Source organism: Aphelocoma coerulescens, chromosome 7, assembly GCF_041296385.1.
Source record: "Aphelocoma coerulescens isolate FSJ_1873_10779 chromosome 7, UR_Acoe_1.0, whole genome shotgun sequence".
Lineage (NCBI taxonomy): Eukaryota > Metazoa > Chordata > Aves > Passeriformes > Corvidae > Aphelocoma > Aphelocoma coerulescens.
Genome location: NC_091021.1, coordinates 6,480,054 through 6,506,969, shown reverse-complemented (window position 1 = coordinate 6,506,969; position 26,916 = coordinate 6,480,054). Strand labels below are relative to the sequence as shown.

Below are 26,916 nucleotides of genomic sequence, written 5' to 3'. Positions count from 1 at the left end.
CAGCGTTTAGGCTTCAGCAGACCCACCAAAGGCCAAGGAGCTTCTGGCCATTTTCCCTTCCACACCGCACACTTGGGCAACTTGCTGAGCGCGAGCACCCCTTCTCCCATCTTCCCCTATGCCCTGCCGATACTGGGCACCAAAAGAAAGCTCCTGGGAGTCTGGGTATTATAACACATTCTATATTTATATTCTACAGAATATAGAGAAGAAAAGAAAATTCTTAAAGAAAAGAAAATCCCCTCTAGCTCAGGTGGCCCCAGCAGGCAGAGCCTCCCAGATCAGCTCTCGCAGAGCTCCAGAAACGCAGCCGGCCAAGGCTCGACAGCCGAGGCCGTGTCTTCCATGCCCTGCGGAGTTGATCCTGCAGCCTCCGGAATACGGAGTATCGAGATGTCTCTAGTGACCGGAGAGCGTACAATGTTTGAAGTGCCAGGTTGGAGACGGCAGGGCTGATGTCCTCTGTCAGCTGTTCAAGGGCTGCAAGAGAGAGGAACAGAGCCACGGTCAGATCCCGGATCTGCGGGGACCCGAGGAGAGCCCCCTTCCAGGGCCATCCCAGCCCGCTCTTGCCATGGCCAGGAGGGAGCAGGGACCGACGGGATCAGCCCAAAGGTGCTGGCCACCAATGCCCCACGCGGCCCTGAAACCTCTCTGTGCTCTGCCCATGCCGCCCCTCGTCCGCACAGGGAGCAGAGCCCTCCGCAGCCGGGGCAGGAATTGCAGATCCCCCCACCAGCCCCCGCTGACAGCCCGCTGCCCTCACTCACCTTTGCACATGAGCTGGAGCTCTTTGTGCTGCCCCCTCATGCTCCGCCCGGCAATCTCTGGGAACACAGAGCCTGTCACAGCCCCAGCAGCACGGCTGCCCCACACCGGCGCTGCCAGCCCTGCGGCCACACGCTCTCCTCCCCCCGGCAGGGCTCAGCCCGGACTCTTGCCGCATCCTGACGCCCCAGGGGAAGGCGGGGCTCCACGGCCCCGGGCCCGGATCCCGCAGCCGGGGCAGCAGGCGGGACCAGGGCCGAGCTGCGGCGGGGCGGGGAGGGGCCCCGGCCTCGTGGCTCACCCATGAACCTGACGGCCGCATCTCGCAGGGACTCCTGCGGGTTCTCCAGGTACGGCAGGGCCAGGCTCAGGTGATCGGCCGCTCGGCTCCTGTCCTCTGCCAGCTGCAGAGAGCGCCAGGAGGGAAGGGTTAGCGCGGGCTCAGCCCCTTGGCCGGGCGCTCCCTACGGCCGGCACTGCCTCCCCTGCCCGCACAGCCCCGAGGCCCGGCCAGCAGCCGCTGGCGCCGGGCTCTGGAGAGGGCCGAGGGCCGGGTGCTGCCCGGGGAGCCGCGGTGCCGCCCCGCCCCACAGCCCAGCTGGGCCGGCGCTCCTTCGGCATCCGGCTCGGGGCCAGAGGAGCCTGGAGAAGAGCCCGCGCGGCCCAGGGAAGGGAGCAGCGTGTGGGGCACAGGCTGGCGCCCCTGGGTGCAGCACTGGACAGGGAGCACAGCTGCCAGCCCCGCACACTGAGCGCCGGGGGCAGGGGGCTTCTCCAGGCTGCGGCCAGGCCGTCCTTACCAGGCACTCAGCAAACTTCCACAGCTTCTCCTTCTTCACCAGGTTTTCGAGATCTCTCCTCTTCAGAAACTGGACCGCACAAAGCAGCGTTTCCCAAGAAGCCTGGTGAGCAGCAGAGACCCGGAGATGGCACCACGGCCCAGGGCACAGGACACGCGTCCCTGTGCCAAGGCCAGGAGGAAGGCTGCAGCCCGCGAGGCGCCAGGGCAGGAGACAGCCCATCTCCATCCCAGGGCACGAGTCCTCACCTCTGCCACGTGCTGGTTCTCATCGTGGCAGTGGAAGAAGAGTGGGAGCAGGCTTTGGCACACTTGTGTTTTCAGGGGCTCTTTTTCTATGACAAAAGACATCAGTGTTCTGAAGACAAACATGGAGAGCAGCTGCACCTGGCTGTCATCCTGTATGAAAGGAAGAAAAAAAGACCTCAACATCAGCTGCTCCAGGCCCACCTGGGCGCAGGCCTGAAAACCCACAGGGTACACAGTATCTAGGCGGCATCCAGTGGCCTTGCCTGGGGGCAACAGAGCCTTACGTGGTCAAAGAGTGGCAGGAGGGCCTCAGCCAGCTGCAGGGCGATGGGGCTCGGTATCGGGGCATCCTTGTCCAGGAAGAAATAACTCAGGAGAACGATGGTCATCCTAACCACGTCGTTGTCACTATCCCGCAGGAGCACCACAAGGCTTTTATTCAGGCTCCACATTCTTTCGGCCTGTGCGGAACACAAGGCTGTGCAACGCCACCCTGCTACAGTAGGGCCCAGAGGCCAAAGGGCTGTCCCGAAGCACTCGGGCAGCTGAACCAGGAGGCAGGAGAGCTGGAAACAGCTGCCTCAGTGCCCGAAGCCTGGCCAAGCCCAAGCGACTGCGTTCCCCAGCCCCACGCTGCCAGCGCAGCTTCAGGTGCTGCCCGCTTCTCACCATTGAGGGATCATCCCTGAGCAGGAGGAGGACCCTGAGTGCCAGGCGACGCATCTCCCTGCGCTCGCTCTTCAGGTGTCTTGTTACGACATCCATTATGCTGTCACTGCATTCACTCAGGTCCAGGCACTCCAGGACCTGAAAGGCACAGGGCAGTGACAGGGGAGCCGGCCGGCAGGAGCCGGGAAGCGCACAGGGCTGGGCCCAGGCAGCAGCACAGGGCGCGGGCACCGTCCCAGGCAGCTGCGGCTACGGGAGGGCAGAGAGCTGGGAGGCAGCTCAGCGAGGCAGTGCTGGCCATCGGGCTCACCTCCACAAGGAACGCCAGGGCGGGGAAATCCCAGTATGGCATCTCTTTGCTGAGCATCTCAAGGAGACAGCATAAGATGCTTTTACACAAGTGCAGCGATGCTCGTCTCATCTCCCTGGAAGGCAGAAAAAGGCACTCAGGCCCTGAGCTGGGGTGGGGGGGGGGCAGACCTGTCCCAGGACAGGTTTGGTCACATAGTTCTGGTCTTTCCCGACCACCCTGTGAAGGGACCTGAGCCCTTTGGGAGGCGGCTGCTCCGGGGCAACCCTCCTCTCCCGGCCTTTTCCGGTCAGCTCAGCTGTTCCTCGGTGACAAGGCCCTCTGGCCCACGACCATGGCCACCGTGTGGGGCACCCTGGGCACAGGGCACAAATGCCGAGGGCAGCGGGGAGAAGGGGCTCTCACCTGGCCAGCAGACCCATGGCATAGTGGTGGGTGTCGGCACAGAGCAGCGTGTCCCAGCCACACTTGCGCTCCATTGCCATCACCACGTGCTCACACTGGAGAAGGCAGAGCAGGGCCTTCAGGGTCCGCACTGCAAACCTATGTGCAGAGCAAAGCGCAGGTCACGCTGGGGGACTGGCTCCTGCCCTGGCAACATGGGAGGGACAGGAGGGCTGGGATGGAGCACCTGCTGGGGTTGGTGGCAAGGCCGTGTTCCTCCTGGCATCCCTTCCAGAAGGTATTGACCTCCTCTGGCGTATCCAGTGTGCTGAAGTACACTTGGAAGAGGAGATACGCAAAGAGGCGGGGGAAAAATAATATCAGTACGTGTGGGACACAGGGCATCTGGAGGATCTTCCACATCACCACAGTTGCCTGCAAAGGACAAACCACCCTGAGAGAGCACCCAGTGCCAAGGCGTCCACGTGGCAGGGCCAGAGCATGGAAGGGGGAGGCCAGGGGAGACGTAGGCGGAGCACCTGGCCTGGTGCCCCTGAACCTGCCCCTAGCCCAGGTTTCAGCCCAGCGCCTGAGGCAGGGAGATGCAGTGGGGGCAGGAGGATGGAGAGCTGATGGACAGGTGGCCTGGGGGCGAGCAAAGGCCAGTTCCAGAAACTCACAGCCAGGGCAAAGACATCTGTGTTGTCGCCATCGGAGGTGCGCATGCTGTGCTCTGGCCAGTTCCCCAGCACATCGAGGAGCAGCAGCTGCGCCAGCTCCGCAGTCCTGGGCGAGGACATGATTGCCATCCACATGGTCGCAGCAGCTCTGTGGGGTCAGAACTCTGTGTCGGGGGGTGTCAGCCACAGCACCGTGGCCTGGGCAGCTGTAGGGGCCCGGGCTGACTGCCAGCTCTGCTTCTGCCCACGGCCCTTCACCAGCAGCACCCAGGCAGCCCAGCCCTGTGGGCACTGGCCCCTGAGGGGCAGGGAGGGAGCATGGCAGCAGGCTCAGGGGCTGACATGCCAGGGCTGGAAAATGGAGGAGCCAGAGGGCCCTGGAACTCTCCGTTTGTCACGCGCCTGGGAGACAGGCTCCACAGGGTGATGGGTTGGTGAGCCCTGAGCCCTTTGGGCAGGTGGGCCCCATACCTGTCACACGATGGGGCCACACGCAGGAGAGTCATGACTACATCAGCTGGCTGTGCCTCTGTCAGCTCCAGCAGGGTATTGTCCAGCCTGTGCTCAGCAGGCTCATTGGCCATGAGCCATCGGTGGATGTACCTCACCATGGCAGGCACCTGGAGAAGGCACGGGGAGAGCTGGAAGCTGCCAGAGGGAGTAATGTCCCCAGCTTCCCCAGAGAACTGCTTCCCTTCCCACCACCCTGGGATGGCCTCAAAGGCTTAAAGTGACCAGCAGGCGTGGCTTGGGAAGCCATGTGACTCCTGGGGGAATTGAACCCTGGCCACATGCTGCTTACTTGTTCTGGACTGGAAACACCCTGCTCCACAAGCAAATCCAGCAGGGCGGCACTGGCCTCGTGTTTGAAGACCTCTGAGTATGGTATGACCCCAGTGCCCGTGACACTGGTCTCTTTCTCCCGAATGCTCTTGATGAATTTGCAAACCATCTGTAAGAGGAGGGCAAGAGGAGAAGGATGTTCCATGGGGTGCTCCAAGCATGGTGTTTGGCTGAGCAGCGACAGCAGGCCCAGCCCAGGTGGGGATGGCTGCAGGTACCTGCGCTGTTCTGCGGAAGCGGCCACGGGCGGGGTTGTGCTCTTGTGTCCGGTCCACGGCTGGGTCTGGTAAAGAGCGAGCGCAGCCAGAGCTGAGGGGCTGCAGGAGAGGCCGGAGAACACAGCCCAGCCCTGCGCTCCCCAGGCAGGGACAGCCCCGGTATGCCCAGGGGATGGAGCACGGCTGCTGTGGGGGGCTCTGCCCCGGCCCCTCTTCCGTCCTGTCCATCTGCATGTCCCCAGGGGACGGGACAGGATGGGACGGGATGGGACGGGACGGGATGGGGCCAAGTTGGCTGCAGGCACCAGCCCTGTGACCCAGCTTTGCTACTCACCCTCCTGTGGCGGCTGGAACTGCTCCACCTCTTCTAGCTGCTGTTCTGGGACAGCTCCAGGGCCTTCTTCCTCCTCCTTCTTCACCCAGGCCAGCTTGGGCACGGTTGGGGGTCTCTGCTCCATGTCACTGACTGGATTGAAGGGTACTTGCAAGAGGTATGCCTCCAAAAAGTTCCGGGTCAGCAGGTCCTGTAGTTGTGCCTTGAAGGCACCAGCACTGCGGCCTAGCTCTGCCACTCACCCTCCTGTGGCAGCTGGAACTGCTCCACCTCTTCTAGCTGCTGTTCTGGGACAGCTCCAGGGCCTTCTTCATCCTCCTCCACCCAGGCCAGCTTGGGCATGGTTGGGGGTCTCTGCTCCATGTCACTGACTGGATTGAAGGCTACTTGCAGGAGAGATGCTTCTTAAAAGCTCCGGGTCAGCAAGTCCTGCAGTCGTGCCTTGAAGGCACCTTCAAGAGAGAAGTCTTGGGAAGCAAGGACAGCAAGTCCCACGGTCTGGCCTCGAGGGCACCGGCCACAGGGATGGGAGATGCCTTGGAAAAGCTCCGGGGCACCGAGTCCCACGGTCTGCCCTCGAGGGCACCTGCAGAAGAGAAGCCTCAGGCAGGCCGTGGGTCACCAAGTCCTATGGTCTGGCCTCGAGGTCACCTGCAGGAGTAACGCCTCGGAAAGGCTCCGGGCCAGCAAAGAACAAGTGCACTGTGCGGGGGCTCCTCACAGCACCGCTCTGTTCTGTCCTGTCCTGTCGCGTGCTCCGAGCACTGTGGTGTGGCCGCGTCACTGCCAGCACCTATGTCAGCACGTGTCACAAAGGGCCCTTGGACACCCTGTCCCATTCCATCCCATGGTGACGGTGGTGCACTGTGTCACAAAGAGCCCTTGGACACACCGCCACCTGCCCTGGGGCTGCCCCCAGCCCACCCCAAGTGGCCCAGGTTGGAAGGAATCCCTTGCCCCAAGTGCCTAAGACAGCCCGACAGCAGCTTTAGGAATGGCTCAATCCATAAGCAAACGCTCCCCTGCTCTGTGGGCTCGGGGCAGCACCAGGAGCCCCCACGGCCACCAACACAGCCATGGCAGGAAGGGCACGGGGTCTTCCACAGAAGCTGGCACGGCCTCCTTGGGACACGTCCCGGCCGGTGGCCATCCTAAAGCCGGGGCTGTGACACAGACACAGGACGTGTGGGCCAGGGCGCAAATGCTGCTCTGACCCCGGGGCCCCGGGGAGCGCTGAAATCAGCAGGTGTGGCAGAGTCCCCGCCGAAGCAGACCTGCCAGCCCCCCGTGCCCTGGCAGCGCTGGTGCCCGTCTCCTGCCCCAGAGACCTGTGCCCCCGGGGGGCTTCTCTGCCAGAGGGCAGCCAAGGCCAAGGCGCAGTGGGGGCTGTGCTCCTTCCTACAGGGGGCTGTTGGCAGGAGCACCTGGAGCAACTGGTGGCAACACTCGGTATCTGAGAGGAGATGTTGCTGCTTCCTGGAATGAATTTTTTCGTGGAAGGGATTAGCAGTAGCACCAGAGCATCACCAGCTTCTGAGTTTCACAGGACAATTAGATTGTACAGAGACACTGTCATGTTTCCTTGTGATCTTCTGTCTATTTTCCTGGGAAAAACATTAGCCCAGTCTCTGATGTTCAACACTCCAGTTGCTGCGCGTCTGTCTACGTTGCAGCTGATGCAAGGCAAACATTTCCTCCGGCCCCAAAGAGTCGTGCCTGAAAAGCCACAGAGCCATATCTACTTTAACTTTTTTTTTTTTTTAAAGGTTTTCAGACCCTGCTGATCATTTTCAAGGTTTTCTCCCTATCCCTAGGGCACATTCTCCAGAAGTCCTCTGGGATATCCTTCTGCATTTAGTGGAAGTTACCTGCAATGACCAGTTGAACAAAGCCCTGGGAACACTTGAACTCCTGGGTGAAACTGGGCAAAACATTATTCTCCCACATCTAAAGCCAAGTATCATCCCCAGTGTCACACCCTGTCCCCTGTAAGTTTACTGATGCCGTTTAAAAGGGGTTACCAATGAAAACAAGTTTTAATATTTTTGTCATTTCCGCACTGGCATTAAAATCCTTGACCAGAAAAATCAGATGTCAAAATTTCTAGGATTCTTAAATAGCAAAGCCGTCTTTTTCACCTCTGGATTTTAGAGTCTCTGGGCAGTCACACAAGGTTTTAGACACTCCATAGAAAGTCCCTGGTGTTCAGCTATACCTGTGCATCAGCATATACTCCTGATTATTACTTTAGTCGGGAGCAGAAACCCAAGAATGAGCCAAACAGGCTGTTCCAAGCACTGTGTTCTCACGTCCTGCACAGCAGTAACTGGGAATTCAAGAATGGATTCAGAAGTCTCAGGGTGCACAGGAAGCCACAAAGACTCGGGGATGCTGAAATGGACCAGCCTGGAGCCTGTGCCTGGGCTGGACAGGGCTGAGCTCCAACCATGAGGTCTTACAAAGGTTGAATGGACATACCAGGTCCCATTGAAGACTCCTATTCCAAGTTCCGTGAGCTACAAGATTCAGCTTTAACCAGCTGATCTTTTCCTCTTAGCTTGAAATCCAGGAGGGGAAAAGGTAAACATGGCAGCCAAGCGTTCTTCCAATTCTAGTGACAGGTGTGCGTGCACACCACCTGTGCCCATGGCGGGGTGGCTGGAACTGGATGATCCTTAAGATACCTTCCCACACAAAGTGCTCTGGGATTCTGTGATTCCCCAAGTGGTGAGCAAAACTGAGCCATATAAGTCCCTGCTTTTCTTCAGCGCCTGCGGCTGCTTCCTTTCTTCCAAGCAAGTCCAGGACTTAGTTTCGAAGCTCATGCACGTTGTCTGTAAGGTGCCTGCATGGAGGAGAGGGACGGCAGCTGCAGCGCAGGGCTCGTGTCCCATCAGAGTCTCGCTCTCACGGTGGCACCAATGCTGCTGCCTTGGGACGCCTGACTGGAAGGCCAGTCTGCCCTCAAGCACAGCCACTGAAGTCAGTCCAGGGGCACAGGCTGCAGCTGAAGCTGCCAAGCATTGCTGGGAGGCTGGCGAGTCAAGAGAAAGCCACCATGGCCAATTCTGCTGGAGCCTTTTGCCAAACCACGTGCAGTTGTGCCCACAGTATCCCCCGTTTTGGCATTCCGGCTGGCCCGGATGCCTCGTTGAGCAGGTGCCGGCGCTCGGGCTCCTGCTGTTCCTGGGCACACTCTGGTGCCGTTTCTGTGGCGTCCAGAGCCGCTTTGGCAGCAGCAACTGGGCAGCCCTGCTCAAGGAGACATCGCCGTCCGTCCCATGGTGGCAGCAGCTCTGCGGGCTCAGAGCTCTGTGTCAGGGGGGCTGCGGTCACAGCACCGTGGCCTGGGCAGCCGTGGGGACTGGCAGCACCCAGTGGCCGTGCCCCGGCAGGGCCCCTCTGCCCTCCCTCCTTGTCCCCAGCCAGCCCAGCCTGGGCACCTCAGGCTGGTCCCCACTGTCCTGCTGACGCCCAGCTTCAAGGGCTTCTGCCACAGGCCTGGGAGACGTGTCGGGGAAGCGCCAGAGCAGCCGGGTAGCAGGAACGAGGTGGCTGCCTGGGGGCTGCTTATGGCCTCTGACACCCAATTCCTCAGGCCTTCCCACCACCCCAGCCCCTCAGGGGCCTCCTGTCCCCTTGTAGCCTCCTGCCACCCACTCCCTCACACATCCTCCTCGTGCCTTCCCACTGCTTTGTCCCGTCAGGGCCTCCGCAGCACCTCCTCCCTTCACGGCCTACCACCGCCCTGTCCCCTCAGGGTCTCCCCCAGCCTGGCCAACCTGCCCGGCAGCAGCACAGCCCTGACAGAGCTCCAGACGAGCCGGATCAAGAGGCACCTCGGAGCCCTCAGCAACCCAGGCAGCAGCGCACGGGCCGGAGGACACAGATGGCGGCTCCTGCCTGGGACAGGGCTTGTGGCCATCTCCCGGCACCAGTCCCGCAGGGATCCCCGCAGCTCTGGCCCCTGCGTACCCGCTCTGTCGGCAGCGTTTAGGCTTCAGCAGACCCACCAAAGGCCAAGGAGCTTCTGGCCATTTTCCCTTCCACACCGCACACTTGGGCAACTTGCTGAGCGCGAGCACCCCTTCTCCCATCTTCCCCTATGCCCTGCCGATACTGGGCACCAAAAGAAAGCTCCTGGGAGTCTGGGTATTATAACACATTCTATATTTATATTCTACAGAATATAGAGAAGAAAAGAAAATTCTTAAAGAAAAGAAAATCCCCTCTAGCTCAGGTGGCCCCAGCAGGCAGAGCCTCCCAGATCAGCTCTCGCAGAGCTCCAGAAACGCAGCCGGCCAAGGCTCGACAGCCGAGGCCGTGTCTTCCATGCCCTGCGGAGTTGATCCTGCAGCCTCCGGAATACGGAGTATCGAGATGTCTCTAGTGACCGGAGAGCGTACAATGTTTGAAGTGCCAGGTTGGAGACGGCAGGGCTGATGTCCTCTGTCAGCTGTTCAAGGGCTGCAAGAGAGAGGAACAGAGCCACGGTCAGATCCCGGATCTGCGGGGACCCGAGGAGAGCCCCCTTCCAGGGCCATCCCAGCCCGCTCTTGCCATGGCCAGGAGGGAGCAGGGACCGACGGGATCAGCCCAAAGGTGCTGGCCACCAATGCCCCACGCGGCCCTGAAACCTCTCTGTGCTCTGCCCATGCCGCCCCTCGTCCGCACAGGGAGCAGAGCCCTCCGCAGCCGGGGCAGGAATTGCAGATCCCCCCACCAGCCCCCGCTGACAGCCCGCTGCCCTCACTCACCTTTGCACATGAGCTGGAGCTCTTTGTGCTGCCCCCTCATGCTCCGCCCGGCAATCTCTGGGAACACAGAGCCTGTCACAGCCCCAGCAGCACGGCTGCCCCACACCGGCGCTGCCAGCCCTGCGGCCACACGCTCTCCTCCCCCCGGCAGGGCTCAGCCCGGACTCTTGCCGCATCCTGACGCCCCAGGGGAAGGCGGGGCTCCACGGCCCCGGGCCCGGATCCCGCAGCCGGGGCAGCAGGCGGGACCAGGGCCGAGCTGCGGCGGGGCGGGGAGGGGCCCCGGCCTCGTGGCTCACCCATGAACCTGACGGCCGCATCTCGCAGGGACTCCTGCGGGTTCTCCAGGTACGGCAGGGCCAGGCTCAGGTGATCGGCCGCTCGGCTCCTGTCCTCTGCCAGCTGCAGAGAGCGCCAGGAGGGAAGGGTTAGCGCGGGCTCAGCCCCTTGGCCGGGCGCTCCCTACGGCCGGCACTGCCTCCCCTGCCCGCACAGCCCCGAGGCCCGGCCAGCAGCCGCTGGCGCCGGGCTCTGGAGAGGGCCGAGGGCCGGGTGCTGCCCGGGGAGCCGCGGTGCCGCCCCGCCCCACAGCCCAGCTGGGCCGGCGCTCCTTCGGCATCCGGCTCGGGGCCAGAGGAGCCTGGAGAAGAGCCCGCGCGGCCCAGGGAAGGGAGCAGCGTGTGGGGCACAGGCTGGCGCCCCTGGGTGCAGCACTGGACAGGGAGCACAGCTGCCAGCCCCGCACACTGAGCGCCGGGGGCAGGGGGCTTCTCCAGGCTGCGGCCAGGCCGTCCTTACCAGGCACTCAGCAAACTTCCACAGCTTCTCCTTCTTCACCAGGTTTTCGAGATCTCTCCTCTTCAGAAACTGGACCGCACAAAGCAGCGTTTCCCAAGAAGCCTGGTGAGCAGCAGAGACCCGGAGATGGCACCACGGCCAGGGCACAGGACACGCGTCCCTGTGCCAAGGCCAGGAGGAAGGCTGCAGCCCGCGAGGCGCCAGGGCAGGAGACAGCCCATCTCCATCCCAGGGCACGAGTCCTCACCTCTGCCACGTGCTGGTTCTCATCGTGGCAGTGGAAGAAGAGTGGGAGCAGGCTTTGGCACACTTGTGTTTTCAGGGGCTCTTTTTCTATGACAAAAGACATCAGTGTTCTGAAGACAAACATGGAGAGCAGCTGCACCTGGCTGTCATCCTGTATGAAAGGAAGAAAAAAAGACCTCAACATCAGCTGCTCCAGGCCCACCTGGGCGCAGGCCTGAAAACCCACAGGGTACACAGTATCTAGGCGGCATCCAGTGGCCTTGCCTGGGGGCAACAGAGCCTTACGTGGTCAAAGAGTGGCAGGAGGGCCTCAGCCAGCTGCAGGGCGATGGGGCTCGGTATCGGGGCATCCTTGTCCAGGAAGAAATAACTCAGGAGAACGATGGTCATCCTAACCACGTCGTTGTCACTATCCCGCAGGAGCACCACAAGGCTTTTATTCAGGCTCCACATTCTTTCGGCCTGTGCGGAACACAAGGCTGTGCAACGCCACCCTGCTACAGTAGGGCCCAGAGGCCAAAGGGCTGTCCCGAAGCACTCGGGCAGCTGAACCAGGAGGCAGGAGAGCTGGAAACAGCTGCCTCAGTGCCCGAAGCCTGGCCAAGCCCAAGCGACTGCGTTCCCCAGCCCCACGCTGCCAGCGCAGCTTCAGGTGCTGCCCGCTTCTCACCATTGAGGGATCATCCCTGAGCAGGAGGAGGACCCTGAGTGCCAGGCGACGCATCTCCCTGCGCTCGCTCTTCAGGTGTCTTGTTACGACATCCATTATGCTGTCACTGCATTCACTCAGGTCCAGGCACTCCAGGACCTGAAAGGCACAGGGCAGTGACAGGGGAGCCGGCCGGCAGGAGCCGGGAAGCGCACAGGGCTGGGCCCAGGCAGCAGCACAGGGCGCGGGCACCGTCCCAGGCAGCTGCGGCTACGGGAGGGCAGAGAGCTGGGAGGCAGCTCAGCGAGGCAGTGCTGGCCATCGGGCTCACCTCCACAAGGAACGCCAGGGCGGGGAAATCCCAGTATGGCATCTCTTTGCTGAGCATCTCAAGGAGACAGCATAAGATGCTTTTACACAAGTGCAGCGATGCTCGTCTCATCTCCCTGGAAGGCAGAAAAAGGCACTCAGGCCCTGAGCTGGGGTGGGGGGGGGCAGACCTGTCCCAGGACAGGTTTGGTCACATAGTTCTGGTCTTTCCCGACCACCCTGTGAAGGGACCTGAGCCCTTTGGGAGGCGGCTGCTCCGGGGCAACCCTCCTCTCCCGGCCTTTTCCGGTCAGCTCAGCTGTTCCTCGGTGACAAGGCCCTCTGGCCCACGACCATGGCCACCGTGTGGGGCACCCTGGGCACAGGGCACAAATGCCGAGGGCAGCGGGGAGAAGGGGCTCTCACCTGGCCAGCAGACCCATGGCATAGTGGTGGGTGTCGGCACAGAGCAGCGTGTCCCAGCCACACTTGCGCTCCATTGCCATCACCACGTGCTCACACTGGAGAAGGCAGAGCAGGGCCTTCAGGGTCCGCACTGCAAACCTATGTGCAGAGCAAAGCGCAGGTCACGCTGGGGGACTGGCTCCTGCCCTGGCAACATGGGAGGGACAGGAGGGCTGGGATGGAGCACCTGCTGGGGTTGGTGGCAAGGCCGTGTTCCTCCTGGCATCCCTTCCAGAAGGTATTGACCTCCTCTGGCGTATCCAGTGTGCTGAAGTACACTTGGAAGAGGAGATACGCAAAGAGGCGGGGGAAAAATAATATCAGTACGTGTGGGACACAGGGCATCTGGAGGATCTTCCACATCACCACAGTTGCCTGCAAAGGACAAACCACCCTGAGAGAGCACCCAGTGCCAAGGCGTCCACGTGGCAGGGCCAGAGCATGGAAGGGGGAGGCCAGGGGAGACGTAGGCGGAGCACCTGGCCTGGTGCCCCTGAACCTGCCCCTAGCCCAGGTTTCAGCCCAGCGCCTGAGGCAGGGAGATGCAGTGGGGGCAGGAGGATGGAGAGCTGATGGACAGGTGGCCTGGGGGCGAGCAAAGGCCAGTTCCAGAAACTCACAGCCAGGGCAAAGACATCTGTGTTGTCGCCATCGGAGGTGCGCATGCTGTGCTCTGGCCAGTTCCCCAGCACATCGAGGAGCAGCAGCTGCGCCAGCTCCGCAGTCCTGGGCGAGGACATGATTGTCATCCACATGGTCGCAGCAGCTCTGTGGGGTCAGAACTCTGTGTCGGGGGGTGTCAGCCACAGCACCGTGGCCTGGGCAGCTGTAGGGGCCCGGGCTGACTGCCAGCTCTGCTTCTGCCCACAGCCCTTCACCAGCAGCACCCAGGCAGCCCAGCCCTGTGGGCACTGGCCCCTGAGGGGCAGGGAGGGAGCATGGCAGCAGGCTCAGGGGCTGACATGCCAGGGCTGGAAAATGGAGGAGCCAGAGGGCCCTGGAACTCTCCGTTTGTCACGCGCCTGGGAGACAGGCTCCACAGGGTGATGGGTTGGTGAGCCCTGAGCCCTTTGGGCAGGTGGGCCCCATACCTGTCACACGATGGGGCCACACGCAGGAGAGTCATGACTACATCAGCTGGCTGTGCCTCTGTCAGCTCCAGCAGGGTATTGTCCAGCCTGTGCTCAGCAGGCTCATTGGCCATGAGCCATCGGTGGATGTACCTCACCATGGCAGGCACCTGGAGAAGGCACGGGGAGAGCTGGAAGCTGCCAGAGGGAGTAATGTCCCCAGCTTCCCCAGAGAACTGCTTCCCTTCCCACCACCCTGGGATGGCCTCAAAGGCTTAAAGTGACCAGCAGGCGTGGCTTGGGAAGCCATGTGACTCCTGGGGGAATTGAACCCTGGCCACATGCTGCTTACTTGTTCTGGACTGGAAACACCCTGCTCCACAAGCAAATCCAGCAGGGCGGCACTGGCCTCGTGTTTGAAGACCTCTGAGTATGGTATGACCCCAGTGCCCGTGACACTGGTCTCTTTCTCCCGAATGCTCTTGATGAATTTGCAAACCATCTGTAAGAGGAGGGCAAGAGGAGAAGGATGTTCCATGGGGTGCTCCAAGCATGGTGTTTGGCTGAGCAGCGACAGCAGGCCCAGCCCAGGTGGGGATGGCTGCAGGTACCTGCGCTGTTCTGCGGAAGCGGCCACGGGCGGGGTTGTGCTCTTGTGTCCGGTCCACGGCTGGGTCTGGTAAAGAGCGAGCGCAGCCAGAGCTGAGGGGCTGCAGGAGAGGCCGGAGAACACAGCCCAGCCCTGCGCTCCCCAGGCAGGGACAGCCCCGGTATGCCCAGGGGATGGAGCACGGCTGCTGTGGGGGGCTCTGCCCCGGCCCCTCTTCCGTCCTGTCCATCTGCATGTCCCCAGGGGACGGGACAGGATGGGACGGGATGGGACGGGACGGGATGGGGCCAAGTTGGCTGCAGGCACCAGCCCTGTGACCCAGCTTTGCTACTCACCCTCCTGTGGCGGCTGGAACTGCTCCACCTCTTCTAGCTGCTGTTCTGGGACAGCTCCAGGGCCTTCTTCCTCCTCCTTCTTCACCCAGGCCAGCTTGGGCACGGTTGGGGGTCTCTGCTCCATGTCACTGACTGGATTGAAGGGTACTTGCAAGAGGTATGCCTCCAAAAAGTTCCGGGTCAGCAGGTCCTGTAGTTGTGCCTTGAAGGCACCAGCACTGCGGCCTAGCTCTGCCACTCACCCTCCTGTGGCAGCTGGAACTGCTCCACCTCTTCTAGCTGCTGTTCTGGGACAGCTCCAGGGCCTTCTTCATCCTCCTCCACCCAGGCCAGCTTGGGCATGGTTGGGGGTCTCTGCTCCATGTCACTGACTGGATTGAAGGCTACTTGCAGGAGAGATGCTTCTTAAAAGCTCCGGGTCAGCAAGTCCTGCAGTCGTGCCTTGAAGGCACCTTCAAGAGAGAAGTCTTGGGAAGCAAGGACAGCAAGTCCCACGGTCTGGCCTCGAGGGCACCGGCCACAGGGATGGGAGATGCCTTGGAAAAGCTCCGGGGCACCGAGTCCCACGGTCTGCCCTCGAGGGCACCTGCAGAAGAGAAGCCTCAGGCAGGCCGTGGGTCACCAAGTCCTATGGTCTGGCCTCGAGGTCACCTGCAGGAGTAACGCCTCGGAAAGGCTCCGGGCCAGCAAAGAACAAGTGCACTGTGCGGGGGCTCCTCACAGCACCGCTCTGTTCTGTCCTGTCCTGTCGCGTGCTCCGAGCACTGTGGTGTGGCCGCGTCACTGCCAGCACCTATGTCAGCACGTGTCACAAAGGGCCCTTGGACACCCTGTCCCATTCCATCCCATGGTGACGGTGGTGCACTGTGTCACAAAGAGCCCTTGGACACACCGCCACCTGCCCTGGGGCTGCCCCCAGCCCACCCCAAGTGGCCCAGGTTGGAAGGAATCCCTTGCCCCAAGTGCCTAAGACAGCCCGACAGCAGCTTTAGGAATGGCTCAATCCATAAGCAAACGCTCCCCTGCTCTGTGGGCTCGGGGCAGCACCAGGAGCCCCCACGGCCACCAACACAGCCATGGCAGGAAGGGCACGGGGTCTTCCACAGAAGCTGGCACGGCCTCCTTGGGACACGTCCCGGCCGGTGGCCATCCTAAAGCCGGGGCTGTGACACAGACACAGGACGTGTGGGCCAGGGCGCAAATGCTGCTCTGACCCCGGGGCCCCGGGGAGCGCTGAAATCAGCAGGTGTGGCAGAGTCCCCGCCGAAGCAGACCTGCCAGCCCCCCGTGCCCTGGCAGCGCTGGTGCCCGTCTCCTGCCCCAGAGACCTGTGCCCCCGGGGGGCTTCTCTGCCAGAGGGCAGCCAAGGCCAAGGCGCAGTGGGGGCTGTGCTCCTTCCTACAGGGGGCTGTTGGCAGGAGCACCTGGAGCAACTGGTGGCAACACTCGGTATCTGAGAGGAGATGTTGCTGCTTCCTGGAATGAATTTTTTCGTGGAAGGGATTAGCAGTAGCACCAGAGCATCACCAGCTTCTGAGTTTCACAGGACAATTAGATTGTACAGAGACACTGTCATGTTTCCTTGTGATCTTCTGTCTATTTTCCTGGGAAAAACATTAGCCCAGTCTCTGATGTTCAACACTCCAGTTGCTGCGCGTCTGTCTACGTTGCAGCTGATGCAAGGCAAACATTTCCTCCGGCCCCAAAGAGTCGTGCCTGAAAAGCCACAGAGCCATATCTACTTTAACTTTTTTTTTTTTTTAAAGGTTTTCAGACCCTGCTGATCATTTTCAAGGTTTTCTCCCTATCCCTAGGGCACATTCTCCAGAAGTCCTCTGGGATATCCTTCTGCATTTAGTGGAAGTTACCTGCAATGACCAGTTGAACAAAGCCCTGGGAACACTTGAACTCCTGGGTGAAACTGGGCAAAACATTATTCTCCCACATCTAAAGCCAAGTATCATCCCCAGTGTCACACCCTGTCCCCTGTAAGTTTACTGATGCCGTTTAAAAGGGGTTACCAATGAAAACAAGTTTTAATATTTTTGTCATTTCCGCACTGGCATTAAAATCCTTGACCAGAAAAATCAGATGTCAAAATTTCTAGGATTCTTAAATAGCAAAGCCGTCTTTTTCACCTCTGGATTTTAGAGTCTCTGGGCAGTCACACAAGGTTTTAGACACTCCATAGAAAGTCCCTGGTGTTCAGCTATACCTGTGCATCAGCATATACTCCTGATTATTACTTTAGTCGGGAGCAGAAACCCAAGAATGAGCCAAACAGGCTGTTCCAAGCACTGTGTTCTCACGTCCTGCACAGCAGTAACTGGGAATTCAAGAATGGATTCAGAAGTCTCAGGGTGCACAGGAAGCCACAAAGACTCGGGGATGCTGAAATGGACCAGCCTGGAGCCTGTGCCTGGGCTGGACAGGGCTGAGCTCCAACCATGAGGTCTTACAAAGGTTGAATGGACATACCAGGTCCCATTGAAGACTCCTATTCCAAGTTCCGTGAGCTACAAGATTCAGCTTTAACCAGCTGATCTTTTCCTCTTAGCTTGAAATCCAGGAGGGGAAAAGGTAAACATGGCAGCCAAGCGTTCTTCCAATTCTAGTGACAGGTGTGCGTGCACACCACCTGTGCCCATGGCGGGGTGGCTGGAACTGGATGATCCTTAAGATACCTTCCCACACAAAGTGCTCTGGGATTCTGTGATTCCCCAAGTGGTGAGCAAAACTGAGCCATATAAGTCCCTGCTTTTCTTCAGCGCCTGCGGCTGCTTCCTTTCTTCCAAGCAAGTCCAGGACTTAGTTTCGAAGCTCATGCACGTTGTCTGTAAGGTGCCTGCATGGAGGAGAGGGACGGCAGCTGCAGCGCAGGGCTCGTGTCCCATCAGAGTCTCGCTCTCACGGTGGCACCAATGCTGCTGCCTTGGGACGCCTGACTGGAAGGCCAGTCTGCCCTCAAGCACAGCCACTGAAGTCAGTCCAGGGGCACAGGCTGCAGCTGAAGCTGCCAAGCATTGCTGGGAGGCTGGCGAGTCAAGAGAAAGCCACCATGGCCAATTCTGCTGGAGCCTTTTGCCAAACCACGTGCAGTTGTGCCCACAGTATCCCCCGTTTTGGCATCCCGGCTGGCCCGGATGCCTCGTTGAGCAGGTGCCGGCGCTCGGGCTCCTGCTGTTCCTGGGCACACTCTGGTGCCGTTTCTGTGGCGTCCAGAGCCGCTTTGGCAGCAGCAACTGGGCAGCCCTGCTCAAGGAGACATCGCCGTCCGTCCCATGGTGGCAGCAGCTCTGCGGGCTCAGAGCTCTGTGTCAGGGGGGCTGCGGTCACAGCACCGTGGCCTGGGCAGCCGTGGGGACTGGCAGCACCCAGTGGCCGTGCCCCGGCAGGGCCCCTCTGCCCTCCCTCCTTGTCCCCAGCCAGCCCAGCCTGGGCACCTCAGGCTGGTCCCCACTGTCCTGCTGACGCCCAGCTTCAAGGGCTTCTGCCACAGGCCTGGGAGACGTGTCGGGGAAGCGCCAGAGCAGCCGGGTAGCAGGAACGAGGTGGCTGCCTGGGGGCTGCTTATGGCCTCTGACACCCAATTCCTCAGGCCTTCCCACCACCCCAGCCCCTCAGGGGCCTCCTGTCCCCTTGTAGCCTCCTGCCACCCACTCCCTCACACATCCTCCTCGTGCCTTCCCACTGCCTTGTCCCGTCAGGGCCTCCGCAGCACCTCCTCCCTTCACGGCCTACCACCGCCCTGTCCCCTCAGGGTCTCCCCCAGCCTGGCCAACCTGCCCGGCAGCAGCACAGCCCTGACAGAGCTCCAGACGAGCCGGATCAAGAGGCACCTCGGAGCCCTCAGCAACCCAGGCAGCAGCGCACGGGCCGGAGGACACAGATGGCGGCTCCTGCCTGGGACAGGGCTTGTGGCCATCTCCCGGCACCAGTCCCGCAGGGATCCCCGCAGCTCTGGCCCCTGCGTACCCGCTCTGTCGGCAGCGTTTAGGCTTCAGCAGACCCACCAAAGGCCAAGGAGCTTCTGGCCATTTTCCCTTCCACACCGCACACTTGGGCAACTTGCTGAGCGCGAGCACCCCTTCTCCCATCTTCCCCTATGCCCTGCCGATACTGGGCACCAAAAGAAAGCTCCTGGGAGTCTGGGTATTATAACACATTCTATATTTATATTCTACAGAATATAGAGAAGAAAAGAAAATTCTTAAAGAAAAGAAAATCCCCTCTAGCTCAGGTGGCCCCAGCAGGCAGAGCCTCCCAGATCAGCTCTCGCAGAGCTCCAGAAACGCAGCCGGCCAAGGCTCGACAGCCGAGGCCGTGTCTTCCATGCCCTGCGGAGTTGATCCTGCAGCCTCCGGAATACGGAGTATCGAGATGTCTCTAGTGACCGGAGAGCGTACAATGTTTGAAGTGCCAGGTTGGAGACGGCAGGGCTGATGTCCTCTGTCAGCTGTTCAAGGGCTGCAAGAGAGAGGAACAGAGCCACGGTCAGATCCCGGATCTGCGGGGACCCGAGGAGAGCCCCCTTCCAGGGCCATCCCAGCCCGCTCTTGCCATGGCCAGGAGGGAGCAGGGACCGACGGGATCAGCCCAAAGGTGCTGGCCACCAATGCCCCACGCGGCCCTGAAACCTCTCTGTGCTCTGCCCATGCCGCCCCTCGTCCGCACAGGGAGCAGAGCCCTCCGCAGCCGGGGCAGGAATTGCAGATCCCCCCACCAGCCCCCGCTGACAGCCCGCTGCCCTCACTCACCTTTGCACATGAGCTGGAGCTCTTTGTGCTGCCCCCTCATGCTCCGCCCGGCAATCTCTGGGAACACAGAGCCTGTCACAGCCCCAGCAGCACGGCTGCCCCACACCGGCGCTGCCAGCCCTGCGGCACACGCTCTCCTCCCCCCGGCAGGGCTCAGCCCGGACTCTTGCCGCATCCTGACGCCCCAGGGGAAGGCGGGGCTCCACGGCCCCGGGCCCGGATCCCGCAGCCGGGGCAGCAGGCGGGACCGGGGCCGAGCTGCGGCGGGGCGGGGAGGGGCCCCGGCCTCGTGGCTCACCCATGAACCTGACGGCCGCATCTCGCAGGGACTCCTGCGGGTTCTCCAGGTACGGCAGGGCCAGGCTCAGGTGATCGGCCGCTCGGCTCCTGTCCTCTGCCAGCTGCAGAGAGCGCCAGGAGGGAAGGGTTAGCGCGGGCTCAGCCCCTTGGCCGGGCGCTCCCTACGGCCGGCACTGCCTCCCCTGCCCGCACAGCCCCGAGGCCCGGCCAGCAGCCGCTGGCGCCGGGCTCTGGAGAGGGCCGAGGGCCGGGTGCTGCCCGGGGAGCCGCGGTGCCGCCCCGCCCCACAGCCCAGCTGGGCCGGCGCTCCTTCGGCATCCGGCTCGGGGCCAGAGGAGCCTGGAGAAGAGCCCGCGCGGCCCAGGGAAGGGAGCAGCGTGTGGGGCACAGGCTGGCACCCCTGGGTGCAGCACTGGACAGGGAGCACAGCTGCCAGCCCCGCACACTGAGCGCCGGGGGCAGGGGGCTTCTCCAGGCTGCGGCCAGGCCGTCCTTACCAGGCACTCAGCAAACTTCCACAGCTTCTCCTTCTTCACCAGGTTTTCGAGATCTCTCCTCTTCAGAAACTGGACCGCACAAAGCAGCGTTTCCCAAGAAGCCTGGTGAGCAGCAGAGACCCGGAGATGGCACCACGGCCCAGGGCACAGGACACGCGTCCCTGTGCCAAGGCCAGGAGGAAGGCTGCAGCCCGCGAGGCGCCAGGGCAGGAGACAGCCCATCTCCATCCCAGGGCACGAGTCCTCACCTCTGCCACGTGCTGGTTCTCATCGTGGCAGTGGAAGAAGAGTGGGAGCAGGCTTTGGCACACTTGTGTTTTCAGGGGCTCTTTTTCTATGACAAAAGACATCAGTGTTCTGAAGACAAACATGGAGAGCAGCTGCACCTGGCTGTCATCCTGTATGAAAGGAAGAAAAAAAGACCTCAACATCAGCTGCTCCAGGCCCACCTGGGTGCAGGCCTGAAAACCCACAGGGTACACAGTATCTAGGCGGCATCCAGTGGCCTTGCCTGGGGGCAGCAGAGCCTTACGTGGTCAAAGAGTGGCAGGAGGGCCTCAGCCAGCTGCAGGGCGATGGGGCTCGGTATCGGGGCATCCTTGTCCAGGAAGAAATAACTCAGGAGAACGATGGTCATCCTAACCACGTCGTTGTCACTATCCCGCAGGAGCACCACAAGGCTTTTATTCAGGCTCCACATTCTTTCGGCCTGTGCGGAACACAAGGCTGTGCAACGCCACCCTGCTACAGTAGGGCCCAGAGGCCAAAGGGCTGTCCCGAAGCACTCGGGCAGCTGAACCAGGAGGCAGGAGAGCTGGAAACAGCTGCCTCAGTGCCCGAAGCCTGGCCAAGCCCAAGCGACTGCGTTCCCCAGCCCCACGCTGCCAGCGCAGCTTCAGGTGCTGCCCGCTTCTCACCATTGAGGGATCATCCCTGAGCAGGAGGAGGACCCTGAGTGCCAGGCGACGCATCTCCCTGCGCTCGCTCTTCAGGTGTCTTGTTACGACATCCATTATGCTGTCACTGCATTCACTCAGGTCCAGGCACTCCAGGACCTGAAAGGCACAGGGCAGTGACAGGGGAGCCGGCCGGCAGGAGCCGGGAAGCGCACAGGGCTGGGCCCAGGCAGCAGCACAGGGCGCGGGCACCGTCCCAGGCAGCTGCGGCTACGGGAGGGCAGAGAGCTGGGAGGCAGCTCAGCGAGGCAGCGCTGGCCATCGGGCTCACCTCCACAAGGAACGCCAGGGCGGGGAAATCCCAGTATGGCATCTCTTTGCTGAGCATCTCAAGGAGACAGCATAAGATGCTTTTACACAAGTGCAGCGATGCTCGTCTCATCTCCCTGGAAGGCAGAAAAAGGCACTCAGGCCCTGAGCTGGGGTGGGGGGGGGGGCAGACCTGTCCCAGGACAGGTTTGGTCACATAGTTCTGGTCTTTCCCGACCACCCTGTGAAGGGACCTGAGCCCTTTGGGAGGCGGCTGCTCCGGGGCAACCCTCCTCTCCCGGCCTTTTCCGGTCAGCTCAGCTGTTCCTCGGTGACAAGGCCCTCTGGCCCACGACCATGGCCACCGTGTGGGGCACCCTGGGCACAGGGCACAAATGCCGAGGGCAGCGGGGAGAAGGGGCTCTCACCTGGCCAGCAGACCCATGGCATAGTGGTGGGTGTCGGCACAGAGCAGCGTGTCCCAGCCACACTTGCGCTCCATTGCCATCACCACGTGCTCACACTGGAGAAGGCAGAGCAGGGCCTTCAGGGTCCGCACTGCAAACCTATGTGCAGAGCAAAGCGCAGGTCACGCTGGGGGACTGGCTCCTGCCCTGGCAACATGGGAGGGACAGGAGGGCTGGGATGGAGCACCTGCTGGGGTTGGTGGCAAGGCCGTGTTCCTCCTGGCATCCCTTCCAGAAGGTATTGACCTCCTCTGGCGTATCCAGTGTGCTGAAGTACACTTGGAAGAGGAGATACGCAAAGAGGCGGGGGAAAAATAATATCAGTACGTGTGGGACACAGGGCATCTGGAGGATCTTCCACATCACCACAGTTGCCTGCAAAGGACAAACCACCCTGAGAGAGCACCCAGTGCCAAGGCGTCCACGTGGCAGGGCCAGAGCATGGAAGGGGGAGGCCAGGGGAGACGTAGGCGGAGCACCTGGCCTGGTGCCCCTGAACCTGCCCCTAGCCCAGGTTTCAGCCCAGCGCCTGAGGCAGGGAGATGCAGTGGGGGCAGGAGGATGGAGAGCTGATGGACAGGTGGCCTGGGGGCGAGCAAAGGCCAGTTCCAGAAACTCACAGCCAGGGCAAAGACATCTGTGTTGTCGCCATCGGAGGTGCGCATGCTGTGCTCTGGCCAGTTCCCCAGCACATCGAGGAGCAGCAGCTGCGCCAGCTCCGCAGTCCTGGGCGAGGACATGATTGTCATCCACATGGTCGCAGCAGCTCTGTGGGGTCAGAACTCTGTGTCGGGGGGTGTCAGCCACAGCACCGTGGCCTGGGCAGCTGTAGGGGCCCGGGCTGACTGCCAGCTCTGCTTCTGCCCACGGCCCTTCACCAGCAGCACCCAGGCAGCCCAGCCCTGTGGGCACTGGCCCCTGAGGGGCAGGGAGGGAGCATGGCAGCAGGCTCAGGGGCTGACATGCCAGGGCTGGAAAATGGAGGAGCCAGAGGGCCCTGGAACTCTCCGTTTGTCACGCGCCTGGGAGACAGGCTCCACAGGGTGATGGGTTGGTGAGCCCTGAGCCCTTTGGGCAGGTGGGCCCCATACCTGTCACACGATGGGGCCACACGCAGGAGAGTCATGACTACATCAGCTGGCTGTGCCTCTGTCAGCTCCAGCAGGGTATTGTCCAGCCTGTGCTCAGCAGGCTCATTGGCCATGAGCCATCGGTGGATGTACCTCACCATGGCAGGCACCTGGAGAAGGCACGGGGAGAGCTGGAAGCTGCCAGAGGGAGTAATGTCCCCAGCTTCCCCAGAGAACTGCTTCCCTTCCCACCACCCTGGGATGGCCTCAAAGGCTTAAAGTGACCAGCAGGCGTGGCTTGGGAAGCCATGTGACTCCTGGGGGAATTGAACCCTGGCCACATGCTGCTTACTTGTTCTGGACTGGAAACACCCTGCTCCACAAGCAAATCCAGCAGGGCGGCACTGGCCTCGTGTTTGAAGACCTCTGAGTATGGTATGACCCCAGTGCCCGTGACACTGGTCTCTTTCTCCCGAATGCTCTTGATGAATTTGCAAACCATCTGTAAGAGGAGGGCAAGAGGAGAAGTGTGGGAGTGTTTATGTTGGTTTAGTCCGGGCATCCCCCTAAGTTCTGTATGTTTGGTTTACCCCAGTTGGCGCCCTCCCTGTTTTATGTTAATTTCCCTATGTATCGGTTTTGTCTCCTCCCCGGGCCCTGTCCGTCACTTTGGCGTCCCTCCCAGGCTTCTAGAAAGTTCTAGCCAGGAGGCCATGTGATAGGTCCTGGGAGTGGAGCCCCTCCCTTACTTTGTTACTATTGGCTCTGGTTAATGTCTGTTACCCTGTTTTCCCTACCCTTCTCTTTCCCTATTGGTTCCTTTGTAACCCCTCCCTTGACCGCCACCCACCCATAAAATCCCTTGCACAGCCCTGGCTCGGTGCCTTAGAGCTGGGCTCCCCTGGATGGTGAGGACCTCCGCCTGGAGGTACAATAAAACCTTCTGGACTTAACCCTGCTCTAAGCCTGCCTCCTTTCCTCCGCCGCCTGCTTCGGTCCCTGTGGTCCCCCGGAAGGATCCACGAGCCAGACCTCCGGTCACTCCTAAACCGGAGGCTGGTCCCCGCAGCCTGCTGTGTCCAGAGCTGACCGGGCGTGGCTGGACCTACTCGTAGTGGACACAGAGGCAGCTTGGCGCCCAACGTGGGGCCCTTCGCTTCCGCCGGACCCCACGGGAGTGACCGATCGCTTCGGCGAGTGCGTCGTGGGACGTCAAGCTACCCCAGTAGTAGCACGCTCCGTTTTAGTGAGCCGCGCTCCTGGGGACGAGGACGGCAGCTCTGCCTGCGCCAGCAGAGTCGTCCTCGGCGGAGGAGTTGGGTGTCTGGAGCTTGCCTGATTCGCCGACTGGGTAAGTATTTTCCCCTGTGGGGAAATACTCGAAGCCGGTAAAGGCTTCTAAGGACCTGCACGGTCCCAGGCTCTCGAAGAGCCAATTGTAGGCTGCGCAGCCCCGGAGCAAGTGTTTGCTTGCCTCCGGTTTGTTCCGGCGTTTCAGATTTTATTTCGGTTTACGCTCCAGACCTTGTGCTGCTAGTAAAATGGGCGCTAAGCTCTCCGCAGCACAGAAGGAGGTATACTTCCAAGTTGTGGGACTCCTGGGGGGTGGGGGAAAAAATTTTTCTAAGGGGTGTTTGAAACAGTTTGTTCGGTGGTTGTTCTTGCACTTCCCTCGGTGCTCTCCAAATTCAGTTTTAAGCGTTTCCTTTTGGAACGCTGTGGGAACGAAATTGGCACAAACTGATTCGGCCAAAGAGAAAAACTTGGAGAAATTTTCTTTCCTCTATCTACAAATTCGTTCAGCTTTAAATAAGAAAAGGGAGAGGGAAGGGCAATCAACCTCGAATTCCCCAGTTATTACCCCTAAACCGTCTCCCAAACCCGTATCCCCTAAATCGGGCATCTTGAGGGGAGCAACCCGTGATACGCAGGGTTGCTACCGACTCCCTGGCTCTCCTCGAGATTCCCGAAACCCCCGCCCGGACAGTCCTGGCCAGACTGCCTGGGGCTCCCGTTCCCCAGTTTCCCCAGTTCTTAAACCCCGAGTTCGTTTTAGTTTCGCAGAAGGTTTAGAAAATGGCCTCCTCGCCCAAGGAGGACAAGATGGCGGGTACCACATGGCGAGGACCCCCTCTTGCCCTCCTTCCCCTTCTTCTTCCCGAAACCCTTTTCTCCCAAGTTCCAACCCTTTCCGCCCTGACCCCTCCCACTCCCAAGTTGGGGCCACCCCTTCTACCCCTCCCACCTGTCACCGGTGCACGCCCCCATGTCCCGCCCCCAGAAGTTGTGCGTCCACATCCGGTTGCCACCCACTTCCTGCTTCCGGTTCCCACGCCTGCCCTTCCGGTTCCCACGGTGACTGGCCGGAAGGGGGAGGGCCTGAGGACCGGAACCCGGAACTGGATCCCATTCCCTCAGCCGCTCCGGTTTCTTTTCAGAGGTCCAGGAGAGGGGGAACTACCCATGTCAACTGGGAACCCCTCTCCCACCAAACAATAAAGGAGCTTTGCAAGGCACAGAAGGAATTCGGGAGAGAGAGCGAATATTTTCGCGGCCTGTTAAGGGCAAATCTCTCCGGAGCAGTGATGACGCCTTATGATCTGCGTCAACTTTTCTCGTGCCTGCTTTCCTCAGCAGAGTTTCTGCTTTGGAAGGCGGCATGGGAAAGGGAGCTCCGAAGGCTCCTTCCTGTGCTCCTGCAAAGTCCTGACACGGCCGTTGATGCCGACAATCAGGAGCTATCCATGGACCATCTGAGCGGCGAAGGGGATTGGGCCTTGGCGCCAAAGCAGGCTCACGGTCTGCCTTTGGAGGCCCTTCAACAAACCAAAGAAGCGGCCATCAAGGCATTCCTGGGCCTGCGGCCCGACGCGCCTGTGGAGTCCTACTCCCGAGTCCGGCAATTGCCTACCGAGTCGTTCCTCAAGTTTGTCGAGAGATTAACCCGAGCCGTAGAATTGCAGGTTAAGCAGCCGGCGGCCAGGGAGGAGGTCATAGCGGAGATGGCCATGGTAAATGCGAATCCGCAATGCAAGGCAGCCATCCTGAGTCTCCCCCTGGACCCCCCGCCAACCATCCAAGCCATGCTGGAGGTTTGTGCAGCTAAGGCGCCACACCTGCAACCTGCGAGCTCGGAAAGACAGAGACCCAGAGGGACGGCCTCGGTGGGAGCGGCAACAAATTACTCCACCACGGACCAGAGGAGGACCCCGGGCCCAAATAATAAGACACCGCCAACAGCAACCGGCCAGAAGAGAGCGTCGCAAGCGAAGAACACCTGCTTTCTATGCGACCAACCGGGACACTGGACGAGGGACTGCCCGCTCAAGCGGCAGTTCCAACAATTTAAGAAGGAACAGAGACCTGGGGGACAAGAAGGCCAAAGGCCTCAAAAAAACTGAATGGGGAGCGCGCGCCCGCCCCGCGTGAAGACAAAAAAGGGGCGGGACGCGAGGGGGAAGGGGAACTCAGAAAGGAAAAAGATGACGGGACACGGCTACCGGACTTGACAAAACCACCTGATTTGACTTCCTTCTCTGACGGTTCTTTCAGGTTGCAGCTGTTGACACCGCTACACCTGAGAGACAGCGAGTGGCATACCGCACCGGTGAGCACTGGTGAGCTGAGGACAGAAGATCAGAGCCCCAGCAGGTATGTCATAGTCGGAGATGTTTCCTGCACACCGCAAGAGATCGAGGTCGCTCCGGGACTGTTAACATCTAGTCCCGAAGGGCCCGTTCTCTGGCTGCGCTGTGTCCATCCACCCCTATTTCTGTCCAGGGGGCAGACTATCGCCCAGGCTTTCCCTGCAGAGGGGCCACACCCAACGGTGTGTGTAACACACGTTATAGGGAAAGGGAAGCCTCGGGTGGACTGCAAGATTAATAGGGGGGAGGAAGTCCTGCACATCAGGGGGCTTCTGGACACAGGGGCAGATGTGACGATCATTCCCACCCGGGAATGGCCGGCACATTGGGAGCTGCAAAACGTGTCAGGACACGTGCAAGGTGTTGGGGGTATTCAATTAGCGAAACAATCGAAGAGCATCGTGCAAATTAAGGGACCGAGCGGACAATTGGCCAATGTTCGTCCGTTCATACTAGATTACAAGGAACCCCTCTTGGGGA

At 60.9% G+C, this 26,916-nt stretch overlaps 3 protein-coding genes across 3 annotated transcripts; all 3 read right to left on the bottom strand.

Moving 5' to 3' along the window:
* Nucleotides 1–244: 244 nt before the first annotated feature.
* On the bottom strand, nucleotides 245–5,617 carry LOC138113335 (maestro heat-like repeat-containing protein family member 7). Its single transcript, XM_069021489.1, has 15 exons — nucleotides 5,497–5,617; nucleotides 4,921–4,985; nucleotides 4,662–4,811; nucleotides 4,331–4,479; nucleotides 3,860–4,007; nucleotides 3,427–3,614; nucleotides 3,201–3,338; nucleotides 2,796–2,910; nucleotides 2,486–2,623; nucleotides 2,101–2,277; nucleotides 1,817–1,966; nucleotides 1,569–1,670; nucleotides 1,070–1,172; nucleotides 771–827; nucleotides 245–480 (listed from the first exon to the last, which is right to left on the bottom strand). Exons 1-15 carry the CDS (start codon nucleotides 5,615–5,617, stop codon nucleotides 245–247), a joined length of 2,037 nt encoding a protein of 678 aa, XP_068877590.1.
* Nucleotides 5,618–9,485: 3,868 nt separating this feature from the next.
* LOC138113334 (maestro heat-like repeat-containing protein family member 7) lies at nucleotides 9,486–14,856 on the bottom strand. The gene is made up of 15 exons (XM_069021488.1): nucleotides 14,736–14,856; nucleotides 14,160–14,224; nucleotides 13,901–14,050; nucleotides 13,570–13,718; nucleotides 13,099–13,246; nucleotides 12,666–12,853; nucleotides 12,440–12,577; nucleotides 12,036–12,150; nucleotides 11,726–11,863; nucleotides 11,341–11,517; nucleotides 11,057–11,206; nucleotides 10,810–10,911; nucleotides 10,311–10,413; nucleotides 10,012–10,068; nucleotides 9,486–9,721 (listed from the first exon to the last, which is right to left on the bottom strand). The coding sequence occupies exons 1-15, from the start codon at nucleotides 14,854–14,856 to the stop codon at nucleotides 9,486–9,488; spliced, it is 2,037 nt and encodes a 678-aa protein (XP_068877589.1).
* Nucleotides 14,857–18,724: 3,868 nt separating this feature from the next.
* Nucleotides 18,725–23,291, bottom strand: LOC138113373 (maestro heat-like repeat-containing protein family member 7). Its single transcript, XM_069021555.1, has 13 exons — nucleotides 23,142–23,291; nucleotides 22,811–22,959; nucleotides 22,340–22,487; nucleotides 21,907–22,094; nucleotides 21,681–21,818; nucleotides 21,275–21,389; nucleotides 20,965–21,102; nucleotides 20,580–20,756; nucleotides 20,296–20,445; nucleotides 20,048–20,149; nucleotides 19,549–19,651; nucleotides 19,251–19,307; nucleotides 18,725–18,960 (listed from the first exon to the last, which is right to left on the bottom strand). Exons 1-13 carry the CDS (start codon nucleotides 23,289–23,291, stop codon nucleotides 18,725–18,727), a joined length of 1,851 nt encoding a protein of 616 aa, XP_068877656.1.
* Nucleotides 23,292–26,916: the final 3,625 nt, after the last annotated feature.